The 15,883-nt window shown below is 37.4% G+C and overlaps 1 protein-coding gene across 10 annotated transcripts in view; it reads right to left on the minus strand.

The window, feature by feature from the left end:
- Positions 1-15,883, minus strand: part of SLC9A6 (solute carrier family 9 member A6) — a 51,124-nt gene that overhangs the window by 22,120 nt on the left and 13,121 nt on the right. For all 10 annotated transcript variants that reach the window (XR_014075691.1, XM_081564991.1, XM_081564993.1 and 7 more), the window contains 6 exons: positions 14,746-14,851; positions 7,647-7,788; positions 5,685-5,790; positions 5,297-5,385; positions 2,862-2,975; positions 287-398 (listed from right to left, as the gene is read on the minus strand). Coding sequence is in view for 9 of the 10 variants with exons in the window: in XM_081564991.1 (XP_081421117.1) it covers positions 287-398; positions 2,862-2,975; positions 5,297-5,385; positions 5,685-5,790; positions 7,647-7,788; positions 14,746-14,851 (669 nt within the window). In the remaining variant the exon portion in view is untranslated. The remainder of the gene's footprint in view (positions 1-286; positions 399-2,861; positions 2,976-5,296; positions 5,386-5,684; positions 5,791-7,646; positions 7,789-14,745; positions 14,852-15,883) is intronic.

A 15,883-nucleotide genomic window follows, 5' to 3' on the forward strand; every position in this document is an offset into this window, starting at 1 on the left:
CATAAACATGCACATACAGATTTTTTGTGTGAAAATGTGTTCATCTTTACCTCCTCTACTACACTTAACACAGTTCTGAACTGGGAATTTGGAACCAGAACATGAGAAAACTCCCATAGAAAGGAATGGGACACTTTTAAAAAGGATGTTTTATTGGAGGCTGCGATTTCAATGTTCAAGGGAGTCTAATATATTATCGGCATATTATTTCCATCTAAAACCAGACTGGTATATGCACTGTGAGTTGTTTCCTGGAGGAGGCAAGAACGAGAGAGTTAAAACTTACCAGCAAACATCATCATGTGTTGAAAATTTGATCCAATCTTACTTCTTCTACCCAAATTAAGTAAGAGGGACAAGGGGTAAATATTGGCAGCTCTTCCCAAGAAAATAGCAATCTAAAATTATTAATAGGTTAAGGATAATTCTTTTTATTGTTAACATTGTTTAGACCATACATTCCTACCACTGGACTTTTGTACTGTTCCTAGGATTTTGCTATTATGGCTAACGATTGAGGGGGGAGCCACCTGGGTCCCCAAGAACAAGGACAACTCCCTAACAACAAGGATGGTTACAAGGCTGTGTGGGTCCCTGGTGACTTTGTGGAGCAGAGCCTGCTACATCAGTCCAGACTTTTACATGAGAGAGAAATATATTTCTATCTTTTTTAAACCTTGGTTAGCTTTGGTAATTGCCACATGAAACCAAACCTATATCCTAACAAATACAGCCAGAAAGAGAACAAGTATTTCCTGTTAAGAGTCAATTTCCATGGTAGGATTCTGTTTTGAGGAATTTCAACTCCTAACAGACTTGAAAAACTACAGAAAATATTTAGCCTTGGTTCTGGGTAAGTACTGTGGATTCAAGCCACTTGACTACTTAAAAATTTCTCAAAGACTAGCAGGATATGAAGTTACTGATCTCATGGGAGTCTTCCAGTTAAGGTTCTTCTCTTATGAATAAGGCTTTATCTTTTTCTGCCTGAAGTTCATTCTCAGAAGACTAAGACTCGGTAGAATGGTATTTCAGTAATACTTCAGTTTCTAACACAGATCCTACTTAGAGTTTTAATTAAGAAAATATTTCTGACAATCTCTTTTGACAGAATCTTCATTCTGAGGTGGTTTGTTAAAATACTACTTCTTTTGAAAATCACTAATTCAAACATCCCACTCTCTGACCACAATTTCTCTTTCCATGTTTCACATCCATCTATTGCAGATAATTATTCCATCTCACTGGGACTTCCAGTCCAAAGACCCCTCTGCTTTTCCATCAGTCAGTCCTCTCCCCTCTTCATTTCCTTTTCTAGCCGCATCTTAATAAAACTCTTTCCAATACTCAGCAATCCCTTTCCCCTCTGTTTTCACTGCACCAACTTGACAAAACTCCAAACTCAGGTGGACTCAGCTATCTATTTTCTCCATGCTTATAGCTAAATAGTCCTGGATAAAGTCATACAACAGGGCAGACTGACTCTACTGTTAACATTTATTCCTCAAACTCAAATGGGTCCCTAACATCGCTCAGCAATTCTACTGCATTTCTTTGGTCAATGCACTTTTTCACTCTCTGCAACAACTATTTCCTCAAAATTCCTATCATCTATGGGAGCCAGCCTCCTAGAGGGTTCCCTAGTATTCACACCCTTGTGTAGTCTCAGCTCACACTTTGCCAGGGTTTGTGTGTGACCAATAGAAAAACAGCAGAAGGGAGATGGTACATCGTTTCCAAGATTAGGTCATAAAAGGCCCTTTGCACTCCATCTTGGTGCTCTCTCATCTCACTCTGTCCCCCTGGGGAAGCTATGTTGTGAGTTGCCCCATGGAGAGGTCCACGTGGAGAAGAACTGAAGCCTCCAGCTAACACCCATGTCAGTGAGCTTGGGGTGGCTCCTCCATCCCCAGTCAAATCTTGAGAGAGTACAGTCCCAGCCCAGAGCATGATTATAACCTCATGAGGGATACTGGAGCCTGCCAACTTACCTGCCAGTTAAGTTGCTCCTGGATTCCAGACTCTCAGAAACTGTGCAAAATAACATGTTTGTTGTTTTAAGCTGCTAAATTTTAGGGTAATTTGTTATATAATAGATAACTGATAGGCCACATGCTCCTATCTCACTTTCAGCAGATGATCTCACCTCCTACTTTACAGATAAAAATAGAATTAATCAGAGAAATGCCATCTTGCAAATGTACCTTCATCTCTACACACTCTACCCTCTCCTGGAACAATGGCGGAGCTGTGCTTCCACCCACTGGAGGCCCATCCCTCCGCATGTGCTTTGGATTCCATCTCTTCCTACCTTCTTGTAAGGTTGGCACTATTGCTTGCTCTCTTTCATGCAATCAGCTTCTCCTTTTCAACTAGGTTTTAAAAACTCAATGAGAGAGAGAAAGAGAAGGGTGGTGGAGAGGGAAGGAGTGTGCAAGCCTCCTTCCATCTTTCATCATCTTTCAACTACTGCCCTGTGGCACAGACTGCAAACTGTTCTCCATCATCCAATCTCTCTTTCTTCCCTTCAGTAACAGCAGACAAACAGTTTTATCTTTTGGAGTCGGCAGAATGGTAGGAGACTTTTTCTTGTCATTTCATTCTGTCAGTATTATTTGTGCAATAAACAAAAACGTAAATAGAATAGACTAGATAAAAGAGTTGAAATCCTTATTTACTTTACTCAGAGGAAAATATTATATATATTATTATTATACATATCATTTATATTAAAAACATATGTATCCTTACCAATTCTTATCAATCTTATCAATTCTATCAATCATCCCACCCCCAAGAAAACACGTGCAAATCTCAATTTAAAAAGAAGTTTCCAAAACAGAATACATAATAAAGGATACAAATGCTCCTACTACAAATGTTGGGTTAAAGACATGGTTCTGGAAGGTAAACAGTGTTAGTCCCATGTAGGAGAAGATGAAATTCTCTGCCAAGAAATTGAGAAGCTCAAACAACTGAAACGAAATTTCAAAAGGTTAGTCCAGTAAAAATCTACATAATTTGAAAAGATGAGTATTACTAAGATATTGAAACAGATACTTCAAATATGTAATGTTCATGTATATCCTCCAAAACATGTGATTCAGAGGGAAGCAAATGTAGAGACGACATTTCTGGTCCCACAGAAAAAGCCATAAATGTTTCCCCTTCACTTGCCCAATCAACTTCCCTTCTTCAATTCCCATAATTAGTCATTCTCACCCTCATCCTCCAAACCCTGCCAATTTTTCTTTTGGAATGTTCTTGGCTATCTCGGCCACTGCGTTAGTCTAACTTTCATTACTTCCCATCCATAATGCTGGGGAAGGACCCTAAGCGGTATCCCTGCCACCCTCGTCTTCTACACCCCAACTCAATTAATCCCTAAATATGGCAGGTCCCAGACACTTCCCTCTTTATAGGCTGTAAGACCCAGTTCAAATCATTTTATCCTGGCACAGAGTGCTTCATGACAACTCTCACACCACCTTGCCATGTGATTTCACTTTTTACATGGGTCTCAGCCCTCACTAAGAGAGTGAGAGCTTACACATTATAGTCCTGTGCTCTGTTCCCTGCCCTGCTACCTGCCCACCTCCACTTGTTTACATCACTGTGATGAAAAGGCCACGACTAGAAGCATGAAAATTATAAAAGGAAAAAATCTCATTTGTAAAGGCAAATAAACAGTAAAGGTAATAAATCAACCATATATAAAGCTAGTAGGAAGGTTAAAAGACAAAGGTAGTAAAATAATCTATATCTGCAATAAGAGATAAATAAAACAAAATGATGTAAAATATGATGTCAAAAACAGTAAACATGGCAAGGGGGGAAATGCATATGAACTTAAGAGATCAGCAAATATATGCACTCCAATGTTCATGGCAGCATTATTAACAATAGCCAAGATATAGAAGCAACCTGTCTGCCTATTAATAAATGAATGGATAAGATGTGGTGTATACACACACACACACACACACACACACACTGGAATATTACTCAACCGTAAAAAGGAATTAAATTTTTCCATTTGCAACAATATGGATGGACCTAGTGGGTATTATGCTAAGTGAAATAAGTCAGAGAAAGACAAATATTATGTGACCTCACTTATATGTGAATTCTAAAAACAAAGAAAAAAAAAACAGAAACAGAGTTATACATACAGAGAACAAACAGATGGTGGCCAGAGGGGATAGAGTTGGGGGAAGGAAAGAAATAGGTGATGGAGATTAAGAGGTACAAATTTTAAGTTGCCAAATAAATGAGTCATGGGATGAAAGGCACAGTGTGGGGAATATAGTCAATAATAAGGTATTATCTTTTATCATGGTGATTATTTTGAAATGTATATAAAAACCAAATTGCTATGCTGTATAACAGGAACTAACATAGTATTACAGGCCTCCCCAGTGGCTCAGCAGTAAAGAATCACCAGCAATGCAGGAGCCACAGGAGATATGGGTTCAATCTGTGGGTTAAGAAGATCCCCTAGAGGAGGGCATGGCAATATACTCCATTATTCTTGCCTAGAGAATCCCATGGACAAAGGAGCCTGATGGGCTACAGTATACAGGGTCACAAAGAGTCAGACATGATTGAAGTGACTGAGCATACACATACAACACAGTGTCATAGGTCAATTATACTTCAAAAATAAACTAACTCATAGAAAAAGACATCAGATGTGTGGTTACCAAACGCAAGTTGTGAGGAAAGGGGAATTGGATAGAGGAAGTAAAAAGGTACAAACTTTCAGTTATGAGATTAAACAAGTGCTAGGGATGTAATGCACAATATGATAAATATGATTAACACTGTGGTGTGTTATATATGAAAGTTGTTAAGAGTAAATCCTAAGAGTTCTCATCACAAGAAAAAAATTTTTCTACTTCTTTAATTTTGTATCTATATGACATGATGTGGTCATTATTTCATGAAGTATATAAATCAAACCATTACTCTGTACACTTTAAACTTAAGACAGTGCTATATGCCAATTATAGCTCAATAAAACTAGAAGAAAAAAAGCCATTAGAGGAAAACAAGGAAAAGAAGCTAACTGACCATTGGAATCACAATAGTAACAGCCCCTGGCTACTCTGATGATCTATCTCTACCCTAAAAGCTGTCACCCTTCAATCTGCCAGTCTCATCTATTTCTGGAGCCAACAGAAGAGGAACTGAAATGATCAGACATCACTTTGAACAGAACAAAGATTATTTTTCAATAAAAAAATTGTTTTGCTGCAAAAAAAAGTTTATTGACAAACTATCAAGTTTCTCTTACCTGTTTAGTTCTATGCTGAGACTCTGTGGACAAGTTATTGTACGTATAATGGGCCTGTGTGATGCCACAAAACAACACTGCAACCACACCTATAAAGACAATGAGTTCCAAGTTCACATCAAAAGCGTGTTCCCAACTTTTATACTAAGGATCTTATTCATAGAAGTAAATTAGATGTTTAGTGTTAAATTTTTCAGTTGTGACTTACTTTGTTGAGAGGAATCGCTTCCATTGAAAATCTTTTACATTCTAAAATGACAACATAAATGCCAACCCTAACAAGAGTGCTCAAACACCAGAGGAGTTGGTACACACATATAAAAAAAAAAAATCACTGGCCAAGTCACTCCCTATAAGGATTTACAGTTAAAAGGAGAAAGTAACCTACCTGTGAAACCCCATGCTTCAGCTAAGAGGAAGGTACTCCAGGACATCAAGAAGAACAGGCCTGTCTCCAACAGCTGGAACTCTCGTAATTTGGTAAACTTTGTCACGTAAGACGGTCAAGGTTGATAACAAGATCTCATAATACAGAAGTGTTACTAGAAAAAAAAATAGTCGAAGTAAGGCAAGCCTGAAAGCAGAAGGATTCTCCAGTCTCTGACACAAAAGTCACAGAATAAGGAGGCACCAAAGTGAAATTCTGAATACAAGCATTGTACTAAGGAGTCAGCAGTCCCCCCTTCCATGAGGAAGCTCTACAGCTTAGTCCATCCAATTGTTTTATGGGTATCACATGCTTTGTTAGAAACCATGCAGTAAGGAACAGTGTGTGTGCATGCTCAGTAACTCAGTCGTGTCTGACTCTTCTGAGACCCATGGACTATAGCCCACCAGGCTCCTCTGTCAATGGAATTTTCCAGGCAAGAATACTGGGGTGCGTTGCCTTCCTAATCCAAGTAAAGAACAGACATGATGGTAAAGGACAGGAGTGACAGATCAGATACACAACATGCCAACTCTATTAATTTGAGGCCCAAAGCAAGACAGCTTCCATAATAATAGCAATTTACACCTATTAAAATGTCATTTCCATGAGATTTGATGTTTAATCCTCTTTGTGATGTAGAGTATCCCATGAGGAAACTGAGGCATGTCACTCACTCATACTAGTCTACAACAAGTATTTGATAGTTGCCAGTGGAAGGGCCTGTATCAAGCTGTGGCAAATCTCAGGCTGTAGTCTACATTCCCTTCAACAAATGTGTACTACAACACAATCATAAAGTTCCACAAGGAACTTAGGTTAGGAAAGAGATACTAGCTGGTATGGTCCTTCTTCAAAACTGTTTTCACTGTCCCTTTAGGGCTCAGTTTGCCTGAGAAAAAGCCCTAAGAAAAGCTTCTTCCAGCACAAAACTGAAGTACAGAAAAGGAATATATTCTTGGAAAAGTATTTGTTTTCTATGAAAGTACTTTGAAAGTTCTGGAGCTGGAAGCTCTTTAGAGATCAAATCCACTCATCTTCCCCGCTCTCCTCACCCTCTACCTTCCTACACTGAGGTCCCATGAAGTGCAGTGCCAGCAATTCTTCTATATTAGGAGTTCCAAAAGGCAGAGGACACAAGAGGTCTTGTTTATCTGTGATACACAGGGCATAGCATGTGGTATATAACAGGTAATCAAGAAATTTTTTTAAGAATGAAAAGCTTGATATAAAACAAAAAACTGAAGTTCCAGACGTTTAGGTATACTTGCACTTAAAGAATCCAATAACAGAAAATTTAGATCCATTTATTAAACTGTCATTTTCTATTATATTTTAACTTACGAAAGTGAAACTGCAACGACTAAGAAAAAAAGAAATTTTTTTGAATGAATACAAGAATGACTGGCTCAATGTTTCTAAAAGCAAACTAGTGGTAATGTGTAGGACTTGAGAGCATAAGGTTAAAATCGGTGAGAGCTAAGATGAACTCCCATCTATCCTAACCTTGGAACTTTATTTTGTTCAATTGGTATCAAGATCATACATTCTTATTCGTCCTATTAAATGAAGAGCAAAAGGATGCCAGGCTGAACAGCCACATAGAGCACCCAAGAGGCTCTTTGGAAAATACCTACCTTTGTATCAATTCAGTCTACAACCTTAAAATTCACCCCCAAAGCGTCACTATGTCTAAATAGAATTCTGTAGTGAGTGTCTAAGGGCATGAAGCCCTACACAAAGCAATGAAATTCTTTTATTTATTTATTGGTAAAGATGATTGCCTAATTCAAACCAAGTACTTGGTTATAAGGTTAATAATTATAACATGATGTCAATTGCAGAAGTAGGGGAGACCACGGAACACAGTATTACATTACTCTGTAAAGTTAACAAGAAAAGATAAATATAATAAAAGGATATTAAAGCTGTCACCACTCCAGTAGCAGCACCCATCGCGAAAGAGCCACTGAAGATTCCAAGGAAAATCCCAATAGACTTGAACATGGCTGTGACATCAAAGGTGTGGCTGTTGTCTCCAGCTGGCTGGTATGCTACTATTGAGCTACAAAAGAGAAAGAAACGGCTCTTTCTTTGAGAAGCAACTTTTACTTTTAAAACATTATCTAAAAAATAATAAAATAAAAATTTAAAAATTACCTAGTGTCGAGCTTGATGATGAAATAAGAGGGGGTAAAAACCCAAAACTTTGGATCTGAATTGCCAAAATAAGGACCAAAGGTTACCAAAACACGCTGCAGTGGATCAGCTAACAAGAAAACTCAGCTTTTGTTAAGTGACAATTTCAGAAGGTAGAACATTTTATTCAGTAAGATCCTCTTTATGAAGGTTGAACCAAGCCTTTTCCTCCAGTCTCAAGATACCATGCAGCGCTATTTCTTTTGTGACTCTGTTTACTTACTGGTACTGAGTGCCTGAAAGCCCTAATGTACTAATAATGTGAACAAACTAATGAAAAATTCCCCACGTTTCCAACAGAGCATGCATAAAAATATAAAGAACACTGTTCAATACTCAACCTGGTCACATTTTGTTTTTCCTAGGGAAAAATAAAAAAGATGACTAAAGAACCCTTTCAACTTTTAGGATACCAGATGGGCCCAGTATCTCCTATCTATTCACTCACTGAAATGGACTTTTATAGATAGAAGGGCTTGAAAGGCCTTCTAAGGAGTTAGAGTCCACTCAACAGTACATTTAGCATACCCTAAAAATCCTTCACCTAAACTTCTGAAAGAAAAGTCACTCTGTAAGAGGCCAAGACAGGTAATTAGAAGGGACACTCTCCATCTTGAACTCACAGTCCAAACCTGGTCTAAAAATACTTCTTTTGAAACAGTCACCCCAGGAAATAAACACAGCTGAGAAAATCACTCTTGCTAGTGGGTCTCTGGCAAAAGCACCTACCATCACTAAATCAGTTTTCATCACAGTTAATTGAGGTACCAGTGTTTGTATAATAAATCCAGATTCAAAGACATCACACAAGCCATGTCAAAGAAAAGAAGCAGAAAAAACACATTCCTAAGAATATAATGAATTCTCCCTGTGGTTATTGCAATATTTTTTCTGATTCGAGGCTAAAAAATGACATTACTATACCATGTACACTAAGTTCTCTTCACACCTCCCTAGTTAAGTTAAAAAACAAAACAAAATCTAAGACCAAGCTAACATTTCCTTATTGAAGTATAACTCCAATATGAATTTCTGGTAATGGCATCTAGAAATTTCTGAGACTCAATCTGAATTGAGAACTTTAAACATCTACATTTAAATCTTCAAAGTGACCAGATCATTTTGTGACTGGTAGATTTGATACTGTTTTAGTGAATATGAAATGGCTTTTCATGTCATACTATCTTACCTGCACATAAAGGACCCTACCACTGTAAATGAGAGTTGACTATATTACAGCATGAAAATATAGCAGCTGGCTGGAGAAAAGAAATACTGCTACAACAACCTTCTTTCTCTCTGGCCATAGTTTTCAAAATGCTGACAGGAACAAAATATCAATGCAATGCCTTCTGAGATTGCTTTCCCTGGAGTAGTTCATAGAAATTCAAGATTCACATTAATCATTATTTTATTCTTTAATCACTAAAAGGTACAGGAAAAGCATGGTGGGCTGAGAACAAATGAGAGGTTTGTCTTCTTCCTTTTCAAATGCTGGCCTCTGGATTGAAAACTTATCTTTTCTACATCAGTCAACATTTTAACTTGAGGCAGCAGCATTTTTATGAATACTTAAAAAAAATCCTGAGAGTAATACAATGTACAATTTAGGGGGGAAAATCACCCCGCCATTGCACTACCCTGACAGATCTCTTATTTTCCTTCTGTATTTCTTCCCCCTCTTTTTGTTGTTGTTCAGTCACTCAGTTGTGTCGAACTCTTTGCGACCCCATGGACTGTAGCACACCAGGCTTCCCTGTCCTTCACTATCTCCCAGAGTCTGCTCAAACTCATGTCCATTGAGTCAATGATACCATCCAACTATCTCATCCTCTGTCACCCCCTTCTCCTCAATCTTTCTGTTACATGCATGCTAGTTCATGTTTAGATGTAATCATAGTGAACATACAGTTTTGAACTCTACTTCTTCAACTGACAATGACGTAAGAATGACTACAGTCTCTCTAGTCATGGTTTTTTAAGACATCAAAATGGTCCAAATGGATAGAACATAATTTATTTAACCATTTCCTCACCATTGGACATTTTAAAGTTGCTTCTAATATTTTTGCTACTATAAATAACAGTGTGAAAGAACACATTTGTGCTTTTTACAAATTTTGGACTGTTTTCCCATTCTACATTCCTAGAAACAAGGTATTAACTATACCTATAGCTGCTTTTACATGTTGAGCAATAGCTTTCACCTAAATTTGTATTACATTTTAAGAGAGAAATATGGCTATCTCTCTCAATTTTTTAGTGATGATACCCAATGGCCTAGAAATTCTACTTTCAAAAATATCCTACAGAAATACTCTCAAGGATTCACAAAGATTTATATATAAATATATTCACTGCAGTGCTATTCACAATAATACAATATTCAGTTCAGTTCAGTCACTCAGTCGTGTCCAACTCTTTGCAACCCTGTGAACCGCAGCATGCCAGGCCTCCCTGTCCATCACCAACTCCTGGAATCGACCCAAACCCATGTCCATCGAGTCAGTGATGCCATCCAACCATCTCATCCTCTGTCGTCCCCTTCTCCTCCTGCCCTCAATCTTTCCCAGCATCAGGGTTTTTTCAAATGAGTCAGCTCTTCGCATCAGGTGGCCAAAGTATTAGAGCTTCAGCTTCAACATCAGTCCTTCCAATGAACACCCAGGACTGATCTCCTTTAGGATGGACTGGTTGGATCTCCTTGCAGTCCAAGGGACTCTCAAGAGTCTTCTCCAACACCACAGTTCGAAAGCATCAATTCTTCGATGCTCAGCTTTCTTTATAGTCCAACTCTCACATCCATAGATGACCACTGGAAAAACCATAGCCTTGACTAGACAGACCTTTGTTGGCAAAGTAATGTCTCTGCTTTTTAATATGCTGTCTAGGTTGGTCATAACTTTCCTTCCAAGGAGTAAGCGTCTTTTAATTTCATTGCTGCAGTCACCATCTGCAGTTATTTTGGAGCCCAGAAAAATAAAGTCAGCCACTGTTTCCACTGTTTGCCCACCTATCTGGCATGAAGTGATGGGACCGGATACCATGATCTTAGTTTTCTGAATGTTGTTAGAAAACTCTAAATATTAATCAACAGGGGAACTGCAGAGGTACATTGGTAGTGCATCCATACAATGGGATAAAGGAGGTATTAATGTAGTACAATGTTCCAGTGAAAGAAGGAAGTTACAGAAAAGTATGTATAGTGCTATGCCTCTTTTTGTTTAAAAATTAATATTATTTATATGTACGCTAATATCCTAATGGAAAAAATCTGCATGAAAACCTTAATAAGTGGTTATTTCTGAGAGCTGAAATTTCAGGAATTTTCTACTAAGTCAAATACCTTAAATTTTTGTTAAAAACATGTATTAATTTATTATCATAAATGACAAAAGATAAAATACAAAAGAGCAGGTAATACCAATTTCAACGTCAACAACAATGTACAAGTGATATAGTTTTAAAACGACATCAGGGTTTCTCAATCCTGGCATTACTGACATTTGGGGCCAGGTAATTATTTGTTGGGTAGTGGGTGCTGTCCTGTGTATTGAAGGATTATTTATTTAACAGCACCCTTGGCTTCTACTCACTAGATGCCAACAGCAACGTCCTCCTATTTTTGATAACCAAAATGTCCCTAGACATTGCCAAATATTCCCTGGTTGGGGAGTGGTAATGGTGCAAAACTGTCCCCAGTTAAGAATGACTATAGTAGACCATTACCAGCAGTAACTATTTTTCATTAACAATTTTGTTCTTGTTAACTGAATAGGTAAAAATGGCCACTAATTTAATGTGTATATCTCTGGTAACTAGTAAAGCTAAACAGTTTGTCTGTCATGTTTGTTTACTCATACTTACATTTTATAAAATGTAAATGACCCCCAAAACGTATTTTAAATTAGTATGAACTTAGGTCTCTAGGGTAATCATGGTATACCCATTCAGAGGAATACTATTCAACGTAGACCATCTCTAGGTATACAAAACACTATATCAGTACATACAGCTCTACCTCATACAGCAATGAGGGAATCAGTTTCACTCCACCCTCACCAGATTAAAGTACTCACATTAACAAAAAAAAAAGTTACTGTCAATCTAACAGGTCAAAAAACAAACAAAAACAACTTCCAACATAAATTTCAAGAATGGATATCTTAATTTGTTAACTGCCAAAGAGGAGTCCTTCAGGAATGGGTCCCCCTCTTTCCACAAGGCTGTTTCTACAGAATATACACATTAGAAAATCACCAAACAGAAGTCAACAGAGAGTAGACAATTTACATCTAGTGAAAGTCGCTCAGTTGTGTTTGACTCTTTGTGACCCCATGGACTATACAATCCATGAAATTCTCCAGGCCAGAATACTCGAGTGGGTAGCCGTTCCCTTCTCCAGGGGATCTTCCCGACCCAGGAATCAAACCAGGGTCTCCTGCATTGCAGGCAGAGTCTTTACCAGCTGAGCTATCTAATGTACTTTTAAAGGCAAACAAAAGATGATGAAAAATGTAATGCCAAGCACTTCAGTTAGTAACCTCCTACGAAAGTGAAAGTGTTAGTTGCTCACTTATGCTCGACTCTTTGCGACTCCATGGACTGCAGCCCACCAGGCTCCTCTGTCCACAGGATTTTCCAGGCAAGGATACTAGAGTGGTTTGCCATTTCCTTCTCCAGGGGATCTTCCCTACCCAGGGATCAAACCCAGGTCTCCTGCACTGAAGGCAGATGCTTTACCATCTGAGCCACCACAATCACAAAAAATTCTGGCAATAAATATGGTAGCTGCTGCTGCTGCTGCTAAGTCGCTTCAGTCGTGTCTGACTCTGTGCGACCCCATGGACTACAGCCTACCAGGCTCCTCCGTCCATGGGATTTTCCAGGCGAGAGTACTGGAGTGGGTTGCCATTGCCTTCTTCTAAATATGGTAGAGGGGGTAGAATTTATATGCACTACATTCACAAAAGAAGATCTGATCTTTTGCACATCTTCATACACAACATTTAAGGAATTAGTGTTACATCTCAGAAAGGATAATTTTCTACTTTGTAGTTAGACAATGGGGGAAATCAAGTTGTGTAAACCAGAGTCAGTGACTGACTGCTCTTTTATGGTTAATGAAGTGGAAATTAAGGAGAGAAATAAAAGTAAGGAGGAAAGGTGAGGGAGTTTCACTTCTCTCTTGTAGAAAGGTCTGGTGTAGAGTAAAGGCAACTGTCTATAGGGTTAGATATTTGCTTAGTAGGAGTAAGTTGGCAGGCTCCTCAGAGGTTCACATCCATTCTTTCACCTGCAAATATCTTCTAGTAGCATATATAGTGATTTCAATACTTAGATTAAAATATTGCTCATTTTCATTGTCTTTAAAAAGTGTCCAACTCTTTGTGACCCCATGGACTACATAGTCCATGGGGATTCTCCAGGCCAAAATACTGGAGTGGGTAGCCATTCCCTTCTCCAGGGAATCTTCTCAACCCACAGATTGAACCCAGGTCTCCCGCATTACAGGCGGATTCTTTACCAAAATCCTGTAAAACAATTATCCTTCAATTAAAAAATAAATTAAAAAAGTATACTACTTAGCACTTCTAAAAATTAAGTTTCTGAAATGATTATGTTAAATAAGAGAAATATGAATTAAAGTATGAAGTATTTCTTAATCATCAAATTGGCAAAAATAGCAAAGTCTGACAAATACTCTGTTGGTGAAGTTATGAGGAAACAGGCACTCTCATAATTTGGTGGCTAAAATGCAAAACAGCTAATTGACAGGCAATTTAGCAATGTAACAAAATTACAAATGTATTTACCCTTTAACCCACTAATCTCACTTCTGAGAATTTATCCTACCAATAACCAATACACTAATACCCATATAAAACAGGCAAGTGCAAAGTTAATCACAGCAGCATTATTTGAGATAGCAAAGAATTGTAAACTCTTTATGTTTCCAGGAATAAACTGATTAAGTAAACTATAGTACAGTTCATAGTATTGTACATAGAATACTATGTGCCTGTAAATGAAGAATGAGAAACTCCTTGCTTTGATACAGAAAGATCTCCAGAATGTAGTTATGTGAGAGGAAGTCAGGTATAGAACACATACAGCATGCTACTTTTAAAATAAGAAATGAGGCAAATTAAGAATATTTATTCATATACATGCTTGCATTTGAAGAAACACTAGGATACACAAGAAACTAATAAAAATGGTTACCTATAAGGGACTGAGGGGATAGGTGGATGAGGACAGGAGTGAGAATGTGACTTTTCAATGTATACCTTTCTATATAGTTTTGATTTTGAACCATGTGAATATATAGCTATGCCAAAAAATTCAATTTGAAGAAAAAATGTCCATGTTATAATGTTAAAACAGAATGCAAAATTATACATACACTACAATCACAACTATGTAAAAATATGCATAGAAGAAAAGAATTTTAAAAAATGTTCTAGAATGCTTACAGTAATTGTCTTTAGGTGTCAGGGATACATGTCACTTTTCCTTCCTTTTCTTCTGTGCATTTTTTTAAAAAAAAATTATTAGAGTATAGCTGCTTCACAATGTTGTCTTATTTTCTGCTGTATAGCAAACTGAGTCAGCCATACATATACATATATTCCCCTCTTTTTTTGGTTTCTATGAATTTTCCATGTTATCTATAAGTATATATTTATTCACAGGGGAAAAATGCTTCAGTTTTTCAAATGTTTCTATTCATAATGTACTCTACTCAATAAGTGACTTCTGGTTCTTAGAATCCTAATGTTCAACATACAGAATAAAATAAGAAAAAAAAAAAACCACTTACGAAGATAGCACTATGGCAACAGCATCATTGAGGACACTTTCACCAAAAAGAAGTGCATAGAGTTCAACATCAACTTGAAGCTCGTGGAATATGGCAAGAACAGTCACTAGCAAGTAGAAAGAGTCACAGGAATATTAAGACATTACAAATATAACATATTTCCCTCCATAGATGATCACACTAGTTATTTGGAAATTCCTTTCATCTCAGAATTCAATCCTAATAAACATTCGTACCATATTAAAGATTCAGTAATTTTATGTCAATATTTTTCTTTTCCCTAACTGTGTACCTGTAATATCTCCTTCCTCTAACAGTCGAAAATAACCTTGGAGGACTGAATTGGCCTACATTCTTTATGCAAATGCTAATAATCTTCCCTTGTACATTTCTTTCCCATAAAAAAATACATTCAGAATTTCTTACAGACCAGGTGATCATTAATCTTTGATAAAGAAGACTATTACAAAAAGCATTTCCTTCTGCAAACTTCATTTTTCCCTTGGAGCCTTATAACTCACTTCTATTTGACTGCAAATTTCAAGCATACCAGCTTAGCAAAGACAGTAGGAAATGAAAACACGAGTTTGGTTTCTGGTTGGCATAAAATTTATGACCAGAATTACAGCTGCTATATTTAACTTAATAAGAAGACAACAATCAGGCTATTTCAGCTTGAGAGGAAAAAAAAACCCTTCTCTTAGAAAACCATTACATGAGAATTCTTAGAAAATCAGAGATTGAAGTTGCATTGTAACTTTAATTGCTGAGTCACGTACAGCTCACTTGCTAAATATACTCAAGCAGACATGAAAGATTATTACAACCAGAGTTGGGAGAACCTCTTCAAATGCCAACTAAAAAACAGGAAGCTTGTACTTTAAAAGATAAAGTGTCCACTGCAAAGCATTTCATCCGGAATATCCTGATACCAAAGCTAACCAAGAGAAGGCAAAAAGGAGGGCAGGAGTAATGCTGTAAAATTTTAAAAAGAACCTATGGCTCCTCCTTCTATCAAGTGAACAACTGCAAAATAATAGAATTATTATGGGGTAAATACCTATATAACTCAGAAGAAATATAACCATTCAGCTTTATATAAGCAAAACAGTTCTGCTTGAGCCATCCAGGCAATACT

Source organism: Giraffa tippelskirchi, chromosome X, assembly GCF_054371585.1.
Source record: "Giraffa tippelskirchi isolate mGirTip1 chromosome X, T2T-mGirTip1v1.2.pri, whole genome shotgun sequence".
Lineage (NCBI taxonomy): Eukaryota > Metazoa > Chordata > Mammalia > Artiodactyla > Giraffidae > Giraffa > Giraffa tippelskirchi.